We start from the raw sequence: 13,017 nt of genomic DNA, 5'->3' as shown, positions 1-13,017 counted from the left end.
ATAACAGTCGCGTGAGAGCTCGCCAAAAAAATTACATTTTCGTACCTAAATGACCTTGACCCCGTGACCTTGGTGACCTTGAATTTTTTTTAATGGTTTTAGTCAAGCTACCCGATCCCGGGGTCAAAAATGCCAAAATCGCAAAAATAACAATTTCTTATTAGGGCTCCCTGCCATCTTGGCAAGAGCCCTATTGTTATTGTTCGATTTATTATTATTATTATTCCGTCGATTTTTGTTCCAATCGTAACTCAAAAACTGCTGATCAGAATCTCTTCAAAATTTCCACAAAGATAGCTTAGGTCCTGAAGCAGATACCACAAAAATCCCAAGACTCTAGACTCAAAGACTAAGGGCAGATAACTCAAAACAACTTTAAAAATCGCAATTTCAACAGCTCATATCTCCGCCACGAAAGCTCCAAAGACTTCCAAAATTCTTGAGCTGGTGCGGAATCAGATGGCCAACAAATTCTCTACACATCTAATGTAGCGAAATTGCTTCGTTTGGCCTCCAGATCGGATTAAGTGTTTTTGCACTGTTTTTTACTTTGCAAACTACGTAGCTGCTAAAGTTCTTCATAGAAAGTGCTACAAATTACCACAATGCACCAGCATCAGACGCTGAACATTTCATGTTCTTAGCTGTTTGTCAAAAGTTGCGTCATTTGGCGTCCATATTGGATTAAAGACCGTCAAAATGCCAAAAGTGATAAAAACGGCACAAAACAGCATATATCTCCGCCAAAATTGCTCCAATAGCTACCATATTTTGCATGTGACACCGTCATAAGATACCGATCATTTTCGATCGGGCCGTCAAAATCGATATTTCCAGCCATTTGGCCGCCATCTTGGATTTAAGTTTTTCTTCGTCAGGTTGCCATAGAAACCAAACTTGACAACGGAATGCATTGATATTTATAGCACTATTAGATACAGACCATGGGAAGATGTCTGCAAAGTTTCAGCTCTGTAAGTTAGATAGTTCGTGAGAAAATGACAAAACAGAGTTTTGGTGGACAGACGCGCGGACGGACGGCGGACATGCATATCATCAAAATTTACCTATACATATGCTAGAACTGGTCGGGGTAATGCATAATTACCAAACAATTCCACCATACATGCAATAACAGTCGCGTGAGAGCTCGCCAAAAAAATTACATTTTCGTACCTAAATGACCTTGACCCCGTGACCTTGGTGACCTTGAATTTTTTTTAATGGTTTTAGTCAAGCTACCCGATCCCGGGGTCAAAAATGCCAAAATCGCAAAAATAACAATTTCTTATTAGGGCTCCCTGCCATCTTGGCAAGAGCCCTATTGTTATTGTTCGATTTATTATTATTATTATTCCGTCGATTTTTGTTCCAATCGTAACTCAAAAACTGCTGATCAGAATCTCTTCAAAATTTCCACAAAGATAGCTTAGGTCCTGAAGCAGATACCACAAAAATCCCAAGACTCTAGACTCAAAGACTAAGGGCAGATAACTCAAAACAACTTTAAAAATCGCAATTTCAACAGCTCATATCTCCGCCACGAAAGCTCCAAAGACTTCCAAAATTCTTGAGCTGGTGCGGAATCAGATGGCCAACAAATTCTCTACACATCTAATGTAGCGAAATTGCTTCGTTTGGCCTCCAGATCGGATTAAGTGTTTTTGCACTGTTTTTTACTTTGCAAACTACGTAGCTGCTAAAGTTCTTCATAGAAAGTGCTACAAATTACCACAATGCACCAGCATCAGACGCTGAACATTTCATGTTCTTAGCTGTTTGTCAAAAGTTGCGTCATTTGGCGTCCATATTGGATTAAAGACCGTCAAAATGCCAAAAGTGATAAAAACGGCACAAAACAGCATATATCTCCGCCAAAATTGCTCCAATAGCTACCATATTTTGCATGTGACACCGTCATAAGATACCGATCATTTTCGATCGGGCCGTCAAAATCGATATTTCCAGCCATTTGGCCGCCATCTTGGATTTAAGTTTTTCTTCGTCAGGTTGCCATAGAAACCAAACTTGACAACGGAATGCATTGATATTTATAGCACTATTAGATACAGACCATGGGAAGATGTCTGCAAAGTTTCAGCTCTGTAAGTTAGATAGTTCGTGAGAAAATGACAAAACAGAGTTTTGGTGGACAGACGCGCGGACGGACGGCGGACATGCATATCATCAAAATTTACCTATACATATGCTAGAACTGGTCGGGGTAATGCATAATTACCAAACAATTCCACCATACATGCAATAACAGTCGCGTGAGAGCTCGCCAAAAAAATTACATTTTCGTACCTAAATGACCTTGACCCCGTGACCTTGGTGACCTTGAATTTTTTTTAATGGTTTTAGTCAAGCTACCCGATCCCGGGGTCAAAAATGCCAAAATCGCAAAAATAACAATTTCTTATTAGGGCTCCCTGCCATCTTGGCAAGAGCCCTATTGTTATTGTTCGATTTATTATTATTATTATTCCGTCGATTTTTGTTCCAATCGTAACTCAAAAACTGCTGATCAGAATCTCTTCAAAATTTCCACAAAGATAGCTTAGGTCCTGAAGCAGATACCACAAAAATCCCAAGACTCTAGACTCAAAGACTAAGGGCAGATAACTCAAAACAACTTTAAAAATCGCAATTTCAACAGCTCATATCTCCGCCACGAAAGCTCCAAAGACTTCCAAAATTCTTGAGCTGGTGCGGAATCAGATGGCCAACAAATTCTCTACACATCTAATGTAGCGAAATTGCTTCGTTTGGCCTCCAGATCGGATTAAGTGTTTTTGCACTGTTTTTTACTTTGCAAACTACGTAGCTGCTAAAGTTCTTCATAGAAAGTGCTACAAATTACCACAATGCACCAGCATCAGACGCTGAACATTTCATGTTCTTAGCTGTTTGTCAAAAGTTGCGTCATTTGGCGTCCATATTGGATTAAAGACCGTCAAAATGCCAAAAGTGATAAAAACGGCACAAAACAGCATATATCTCCGCCAAAATTGCTCCAATAGCTACCATATTTTGCATGTGACACCGTCATAAGATACCGATCATTTTCGATCGGGCCGTCAAAATCGATATTTCCAGCCATTTGGCCGCCATCTTGGATTTAAGTTTTTCTTCGTCAGGTTGCCATAGAAACCAAACTTGACAACGGAATGCATTGATATTTATAGCACTATTAGATACAGACCATGGGAAGATGTCTGCAAAGTTTCAGCTCTGTAAGTTAGATAGTTCGTGAGAAAATGACAAAACAGAGTTTTGGTGGACAGACGCGCGGACGGACGGCGGACATGCATATCATCAAAATTTACCTATACATATGCTAGAACTGGTCGGGGTAATGCATAATTACCAAACAATTCCACCATACATGCAATAACAGTCGCGTGAGAGCTCGCCAAAAAAATTACATTTTCGTACCTAAATGACCTTGACCCCGTGACCTTGGTGACCTTGAATTTTTTTTAATGGTTTTAGTCAAGCTACCCGATCCCGGGGTCAAAAATGCCAAAATCGCAAAAATAACAATTTCTTATTAGGGCTCCCTGCCATCTTGGCAAGAGCCCTATTGTTATTGTTCGATTTATTATTATTATTATTCCGTCGATTTTTGTTCCAATCGTAACTCAAAAACTGCTGATCAGAATCTCTTCAAAATTTCCACAAAGATAGCTTAGGTCCTGAAGCAGATACCACAAAAATCCCAAGACTCTAGACTCAAAGACTAAGGGCAGATAACTCAAAACAACTTTAAAAATCGCAATTTCAACAGCTCATATCTCCGCCACGAAAGCTCCAAAGACTTCCAAAATTCTTGAGCTGGTGCGGAATCAGATGGCCAACAAATTCTCTACACATCTAATGTAGCGAAATTGCTTCGTTTGGCCTCCAGATCGGATTAAGTGTTTTTGCACTGTTTTTTACTTTGCAAACTACGTAGCTGCTAAAGTTCTTCATAGAAAGTGCTACAAATTACCACAATGCACCAGCATCAGACGCTGAACATTTCATGTTCTTAGCTGTTTGTCAAAAGTTGCGTCATTTGGCGTCCATATTGGATTAAAGACCGTCAAAATGCCAAAAGTGATAAAAACGGCACAAAACAGCATATATCTCCGCCAAAATTGCTCCAATAGCTACCATATTTTGCATGTGACACCGTCATAAGATACCGATCATTTTCGATCGGGCCGTCAAAATCGATATTTCCAGCCATTTGGCCGCCATCTTGGATTTAAGTTTTTCTTCGTCAGGTTGCCATAGAAACCAAACTTGACAACGGAATGCATTGATATTTATAGCACTATTAGATACAGACCATGGGAAGATGTCTGCAAAGTTTCAGCTCTGTAAGTTAGATAGTTCGTGAGAAAATGACAAAACAGAGTTTTGGTGGACAGACGCGCGGACGGACGGCGGACATGCATATCATCAAAATTTACCTATACATATGCTAGAACTGGTCGGGGTAATGCATAATTACCAAACAATTCCACCATACATGCAATAACAGTCGCGTGAGAGCTCGCCAAAAAAATTACATTTTCGTACCTAAATGACCTTGACCCCGTGACCTTGGTGACCTTGAATTTTTTTTAATGGTTTTAGTCAAGCTACCCGATCCCGGGGTCAAAAATGCCAAAATCGCAAAAATAACAATTTCTTATTAGGGCTCCCTGCCATCTTGGCAAGAGCCCTATTGTTATTGTTCGATTTATTATTATTATTATTCCGTCGATTTTTGTTCCAATCGTAACTCAAAAACTGCTGATCAGAATCTCTTCAAAATTTCCACAAAGATAGCTTAGGTCCTGAAGCAGATACCACAAAAATCCCAAGACTCTAGACTCAAAGACTAAGGGCAGATAACTCAAAACAACTTTAAAAATCGCAATTTCAACAGCTCATATCTCCGCCACGAAAGCTCCAAAGACTTCCAAAATTCTTGAGCTGGTGCGGAATCAGATGGCCAACAAATTCTCTACACATCTAATGTAGCGAAATTGCTTCGTTTGGCCTCCAGATCGGATTAAGTGTTTTTGCACTGTTTTTTAGCAGATTTCTCAGTACTTGACTCCCAAAATCTGCTCAGCTCAAACTACCAGCTCAAAAGCTTCCAAACTCTCCAGACTTTGGCTCCAAGTACCATACTAACAACTTCAAAGAAAACATGTATTTATGTTAAATGTGATATATTTTCCTGATAGCCCTTGTCCTGACCATTCCAGAACACCAAACCGTTTGTCTGTAGCTCAACGGACAACGGAGCTACAGAGTGCTAAAGATGGAACTCTTTGACCCAGGTCCATAAACTTGCCAAATAGCTGAACTCTAAATACCAGTAACTCCGAAACTACTCGTCCGATTTCGACCAGATTTTGTATATGTATATTGAGTGGGGATGTCTGCTACCACGACCAATTGTAGCGACATAGGAAATAAGACGACGGGGAGAGAAATTATGCATAATTTATGTATAACAACATCTTTCAGCATCTTGCTCCTAACCAGATCATTCTATAACTGGCAGACTAGGCAATCTTTAGTATTTACATGTGCAATTCGATATTGAAATGCAGTCACAATTCACAAATCCTACATACATCAAACTCTTATTTCACATGTTTTGAAAATGTCATTTTGTGGGGGTGACAAAGGTCTTTTACGAACTCTTCAAACATTTTTAAAGTAAAAGACACTGAAAGAAGCAGCCGTAAAATGACAAATAAGTCCCGCTCACTGCACTTCAATCGACAGCAATACTCGTGCATACGATTCCGTTCTCTTGGCGCTATACGCTACATTATTGTCGGTATAGGTTTATTTATATAACAAACTACAGTCTGTAGTACGTGAGCTTTGTGTATAGTTTTAGGCTATGGACCACAGAAATCAGTTATCAGGGTCAATGAGATACAGTGTTAAAACAGCTGATGGACAACGCAAGCAGAAACGGACTATAGAAATACATTTACGTTTGCGCTCGTACGTTCAACGGTTCTGTATAGAAACTTGGTGTAAATATCAACATCGCATCTTTTGTTATGTCTAAGCTCATATCTGCATCAATTGGTGCGAATTCACAATACACATTGTCAAGCAAAGAACTGCGCATACATGTTTATTGGCCCCACAGCGTGTCAGCGTGCCTCAGTCCCATGCAGCTGGGTCGGTCGGTCGGGTGCATATTGGAACGTGATCCACGTGCACGGTAATGGCATGGCGAGACAGCTATAGCGGGGTCGTCCGAGAGCCGCGCGTGGGGTGCTTCAGTCAAAACATGACCTACATCTCGCCCGAAGTGTTACCTCCTTCATAAATGCTGTTCAGACTGTGGGATTTACGGTAGGTTTGTGATTGAAAGTTTGATATCGCTGAACTCTCCGATTAATGTACTATCTTTTAAACGTACTTGTCATAATTTTGTTACTACAACAGACAGGTTCACTTCATGTTTCGACGGTAGTGATTTCTATAGTCTGTTTCTGTATGGATTTTCTTCGCGCTATATGTTGTACTCTCTGCCAGCGGGAAGCACGCAGTTTCGCGCACATGCACGTATGGACGATACTTCAAGATGTGTGTAAAACACATAACAGAACCAGACACCTTGTACGACATGATGTATGGAGAGCATTAATGTTTTCAGATGGATCTATATCAACATCGTATTTTTTGTTCGTTAGTGGTCCACGTGGAAGCTCATATCTGCATTGGCGCGAATTCACAATACACACTGTCAATAGAGTTAAGCAAACACAGAATTGCGGAATGCATGTTTATTGACCGCACAGCGCGTTAGCTTGACTGAGGATGGGTCAGTCGAGTGCATATTGGAGCGTGAGCCACGGTAGCGTTTTGCGAGACGCGCTAATTAAGCTCCCGGTAGATTGTGTTAAACGCACAAACACTTATTCTTTCGGCCGGCACTGATAATAGGTAAAATAGAAGATAGGAGAGCAGTATGATACTCGGCTACAGATGTTGATACTTTTGTAGTGGCGGGTAATGAAGGCTCCAGTTGCCAACGGGACGAATAGAGTTACCACCCTTAATAATGCCAAACTGGACCTGTGCCAAAATGGATTGTTTTTCTTAGTCAAAACGGACAAGTTACATGTCACATAGTTAATAAAGGCTATATTATAATGATACACAGTAATGCACATATCCTTCCTGATACCGGTAGTGACTTGTAAGTCAACAGGAAAAATGCCCTGTTTTAGAAGGTCCACACTTTTGAAGCTTCATAGGGCGCCAATTATGAATGACCATGACCTTGAATCATTGGTATCAAAGTAACACCACGTGGTTTCTTGGAACGGATTTCCGCACTATCAAATTACCTTTTTATAATGCGAACCTGTTCATTATTGAAAATTCCATTTTGTTTCTGAGACATCCCTGATATAATGCCAACCTAAGGAAGTATTATTTACCAATATCATTATCGTTTAGAAACCAGTCCCTCTCTTTACTTACTTAAGTGTTATGATCTCTATTGCGTTTACAGCTAACTTTCTTTGAAACTTTGATAACAAAAGCTTGGAAGACTGGGCTTTTCTTTGCTGAGTGCTTGAATTGCTTCAACAAGAAGATGACAAGAGGTCACCGACATGTGTTGTTACTGTTAGATAATGTCCCAAGCCATCTCATCCCTTAGCACGTGTCAAATGTCAAGATCCATGTCCTGCCAATTACAATAACAAGTCACCAACACCCCTGCATGCTGGTATCTTCCATCCTGAACATACCCAGAGCCAAAATGGGAATTTTTTTCTTGGTCAAAACGGACCGATGAAATATCCTATTGATAATCCAGATCATCTTATACTCGTACACAGTATAGCACATATCCTTCCGCATATCCGAATGCTTTTATATAACAACAGGAGAAAATGCATTAATGGTAACAAAATAGTTTAATTAAGAACTCAGTTTCAATGGTTTTTAGTACTCTGGATAACCAAAGTGCAATTTTGCAAAAGTACTTCTATGAATAGAACAGGATCCGCTTCTACAATTCTAACCAGCGGGAGCCCGACATCGCTGCTTGCAGCTATATTTATTATTATTATTATTATTTATTATTCCGCCGATTTTTGTACCTGCCCTAGCAAAATAACCACCAGCTCGATTTTGTTCAAATTTTGTGTGTGTTTGAAGACCGTTGGGTACTAGTGCCCGCCAAAAACCCAAGGCCGTAGGCCTAAAGGCCAAGGGCAGATAACTGAAAAACAAGAATTTTTTGAAGGTGTATTTCGCCCTATTGCTCCGCAACCGCTTATCCGATTACTTTGAAACCTTGCATGTATCTGCTGCTTCAGTTCTTTGATATTTTTTGTTCTTTGACTTTGGTCATTGATCACGTGGTTTTGCAGCTATATTGGATTCAAGGTTTTCAAAGGGTTTTTGGGGTACCTGTCTTCAAATACTATCTCCTCTGAATCCACTGCACGAAATGCTTTCAAACTTTCTGATAATTGTCTCCATACAGAACACAACAAATTAGCATAGCCGTTTTCCGATATCTTTTTTAGTTGCGGCAATATTGGATTTTGATTTTGATCATTTTTTTCACCGAAATTTTACTCTTAAGATCATAGCTTGTAAGGTTCTTAACAGAAACTATTGAAAGTTTGCATGAAGCTTTGAGACTATATGTAGCTCATTTTGTCCTGTTTTGCATACTGAAAGCACTACTGCTTGGTGTGGTATTATTTGATTTAAGTTAAAAAATCAGACTTGAGTACAAATACTGAAGGAAGCGCCTCATAAATCTACCATACACCCCCATTCACTGGCTTTGCAAGCGTTCTCCAGAGTCTTGTTCAGTATTATGTGTACTACCCTTAACGACCAGGTTAGAATTTGCCTTTTTCAACCGATGCTTGTCTCAACAGGCAACTATGCTTGTCACAGGAGGCGACTAATCGCATCGGGTGGTCAGACTCGCTGGCTTGATTGTTCATTTCTCAATTGCCAATTGCTACGGTACCTTATTTTTGACGGCGTTGTTTAAAGCAAACCATTTGCTGATTAGAATATGGTCGAGGTCGGAAATTGGTTTAGTACACTCTGAGAAACTGTGGCACACGCCAATTTGGTAGCGGTAATGTCCTGCAAACGGTGACTATCTTTTGACGGAGTTGGTACAAGCAAACTATATGCGGATTCGAACATGGTCAAAGAAACAAATGGGTTAAGAACACACTGGGACACATGTGGTGATGGCTCACAAGCAGTTCATTACATTTGACGGCGTTGGTACAACCAAACCATTTGCGGATTCGAACATGGTCAAAGTCAAACATTGGTTAAGAACAAACTGGGACACTTGTTGTGATGTCTCACAAGCGGTTCATTACATTTGATGGCGTTGGTACAAGCAAACCATATGGGGATTCGAACATGGTCGAAGTCAAACATGGGGTAAGAACACCCTAGGACATGTGTGGTGATGTATCACAAGCGGTTTATTACATTTGACGGCGTTGGTACAAGCAAACCATAAGCGGATTCGAACATGGTCGAAGTCAAACATGGGTTAAGAACACTTTAAGACACATGTGGTGATGTCTTGCAAGCAGTTCCTTACATTTGATTACATTGGTACAAACAAACCATTTGAGGATTCGAACATGGTCGAAGTTGGAAATTGGTTTAAACATCCTGGGACACCCAGGTCAATTTAGTAGTGGTGATGTCTCACAAGAGGTTCTTCACATTTGACGGCGTTGGTACAGGTAAACCCTTTGAGGATTCGAATATATGAACGAGGTGGGGAACAGGTTTAGCACTTTATCTCAGCAATGCGACTTGAACCCGGGGCCCGGACGAACGCAGAACGCTAATCCGTTTGACTGGAGCCCAACTGACAAAGAAGTTACGGCCTGTTAAAGAGTCACCAAGCCGAAAGGCTGAAGAGTCCCAGTGTTAGCGTTTGATTTAATATTATTATTATTCCGCTGATTTTTGTACCAGGGCTAGAAAAATAACCACTGGCTCGATTTTGTTCAAATTTTGTATGTGTATGAAGACCATTGGGTACTAGTGCCCGCCAAAAACCCAAGGCCGTAGGCCAAAAGGCCAAGGGCAGATAACTAAAAATCAAGACTTTTTAAAGATGTATTTCGCCCTATTGCTCCGCAACCGCTTATCCGATTACTTTGAAAACTTGCATGTATCTGCTGCTTGAGCTGCTTGACAAATTTTGTTCTTTGACCTTGGTCATTGGTCACATGGTTTGGCAACCATATTGGATTCAAGGTTTTCACAGTGTCTTTTGGGTACCTGTCTTCAAACGCAAACAACTCCGAGTCCACTGCATGAAATGCTTCCAAATTTTCGGAGAATTGTCTCCACACACAACACAGCAAACTCTAATAGCCGTTTTGGGATATCTGTTTTAGTTGCGGTTGTATTGGATTTTGATTTTGATAAAAAAAATTACCGAAATTTTGCTTTAACGATCATATCTTGTTAGCTTGTTGACAGAAACTATTGCAAGTTTACATGAAGTTAGTGTATCATATGCATCTTATTTTCTGTTCTTGGGTGCATGGAAAAAGTAACAACACTTGGTGGTAATATTTGATTAGAATTTGGGACACCCCTGGAACACGCCAATGTCCTGCAAAGGGTGACTATCTTTTGACAGAGTTGGTACAAACAAACCCTTTGAGGATTCGAACATGTTTGATGTCGGAAATGGGTCTAAAACAGTCTTAGCACACGCCAATTTCGTAGCGGCAATACCCTGCAAGTTGTGCCTACTTGTGACGGATTTGGTACAAGGAAACCCTTTAAGGATTCGAACATGGACGTTTGTGCACAGTGTAACTTGGAGCCCGCCATTGCTGCTTGCAGCTTTAATTTCTAATTGTAATGCTTCCGTGGGGACTCCAGGCTTGAACATGTTGAATTGGTCCCCAGCATCAGCTGCTGGTCGCAAGATGTGACTTAGTGGATCTGGTGGTCAGACTCTGTGACTTCGTTGATTGTCCAATATCGTTCCCCGGCGGCGTTGATTGTTTGTAATATTAATTACTGGACTGTCTGGTCCAGATTTGATTATTTTCAGATCGCTATCATATAGCTGGAATATTGCTGAGAGCAGCAATAAACAAGCACACACACAAACTCTAAATGCAAGCATTTGATTCCCTACGAGGTACCTTTTATACTCACATTAGGAACCTATCAAATGTTCAGCTGTGCATAACAAAATGTTGAACTAGTGAAACCAAAAATGTTACAAATGTCTCACCAAAGGGAAGATAATTCTCTCCCGCATTGACATAAGCAACATTGTCAAAGAGGCTGAAGTCGTCCTCCTTGACCTCACTGAGCTCCTTGCCCGCGATGTTGATGGAGCACAGGTCCGAGGGGTCCTCCACACAACACTGCTTCATCTGTAACAGTTAACATCCCAACATTGCTTCATCTAAAACAGTTAAACATCCCAACATTGCTTCATCTGTAACAGTTAATCATCCCAACACCGCTTCATCTAAAACAGTTAAACATCCCAACACTGCTTCATCTAAAACAGTTAAACAACCCAACACTGCTTCATCTAAAACAGTTAAACATCCCAACATTGCTTCATCTAAAACACTTAAACATCCCAACATTGCTTCATCTAAAACACTTAAACATAACATAATTTTCTGTAACAGTTATACATAACATTGTTTTCTGTAACATTCAAACATAATATTGTTATCTGTAACAGTTAATCTCATTGTTATCTGTAAAAGTTAAACATCACATTGTTCTCTTTAACAGTTAAACATAATATTGTTATCTGTAACACTTAAACATCACATTGTTGTCTGTAACAGTTAAACATCCCAACATTGTTGTCTGTAACAGGTAAACATCCCAAAACGGCTTCATCTGTAACAGTTAAACATCACAACGCTGTACTAAATGGTTTATATACATGATATAAGGCAGTCTAGTTTGAATTACATAGAAATCAGAATGACATCAACTGACGTCAAAGATACAGAAAGACAGTTATCCTTACAAGGAAGAATCCATCCAAGGTAGGGGCCTCTTCTTCTTCCTCCTCATCTTCATCAAATTTCTGGCCATCAAGGGTTGTACCAAGACGCTCAGTCTTTTTCCTTTCTTCTCTGATCCTTGAGTAAGTCCTTGGTTTAGTGCACAGAACAGCTTTAAATCTTCTCCTCTGCTCCGCTCTATGAGCTATGAGCCATGCTCCACCACCTGAAAACATAACCATCATTTATAGGTTTTCAGGTTGTTGTCGTTCAATGCCCAGACATATGTCATTTGGAACTGATGGTAACAGCCGGAGTTTCAAATGTAAAACACTTCGGTCCATCAAAAGCTCATTAACAGTGCAAAGCTGAAACACATATGTTCATTGATATTGTAAATACAGAAAAGGATTTCTGTAGTTTTCAATTGCAGTCCCATTGACATGTACTCAAACAAGAGTGACACATACATGACACTAATGCTATGATGTCAAGATACAATGGATGACGTCACGTGATGTATTGTTTATTGACAACAATTATCAAAATACACATATCAAAAATATGAATTGTACTGCAGTGAATAATGCACAAAAGCTCTACCACTGCCTATTGCATAATAAACATGTATCGCTGCAGTGGGATTAAACCACATGTCATGGCCCAAAGGCAGTTTCAAAATAATTCAGATCTATTGCCTCAATGCTGCAGAAAAACCATACTATGTGCATATGTACGCATAGCAAAACCAGACTAGGCCTTCCAATTGACTGAGGACATCATAGACATGGTTGTTACAAACTGTCTTGTCTCTAATGGAAGAGATTGATGTATTTTGCATGTTTTCCACAACTTGCCATGAGAATGATTACATTTGCAATGGCATAAAATTGTTGTGAAAAAGAAAATGTTTAGATTAAGTAGTCTAATGATTTGATTATTATGATGGTAAATGGTTTATTATGGTACCTGGGGGTCTGAAAAAGAA

The 13,017-nt window shown here is 40.0% G+C and overlaps 1 protein-coding gene across 1 annotated transcript in view; it reads right to left on the bottom strand.

Annotated features, from left to right (window-relative positions):
- Window positions 1-13,017, bottom strand: part of LOC139448697 (X-ray radiation resistance-associated protein 1-like) — a 55,762-nt gene that overhangs the window by 41,825 nt on the left and 920 nt on the right. The window contains exons 2-3 of the mRNA XM_071230247.1: window positions 12,053-12,255; window positions 11,288-11,432 (exon numbers count right to left, since the gene is read on the bottom strand). Coding sequence (XP_071086348.1) covers window positions 11,288-11,432; window positions 12,053-12,255 — 348 coding nt within the window. The remainder of the gene's footprint in view (window positions 1-11,287; window positions 11,433-12,052; window positions 12,256-13,017) is intronic.

The sequence above is a fragment of the Haliotis cracherodii genome, unplaced genomic scaffold (assembly GCF_022045235.1).
Source record: "Haliotis cracherodii isolate W230 unplaced genomic scaffold, xgHalCrac1.p SCAF_7, whole genome shotgun sequence".
Lineage (NCBI taxonomy): Eukaryota > Metazoa > Mollusca > Gastropoda > Lepetellida > Haliotidae > Haliotis > Haliotis cracherodii.
Note: the sequence above shows the minus strand (reverse complement) of the source record. Positions and strands in the feature narration are given on the sequence as shown.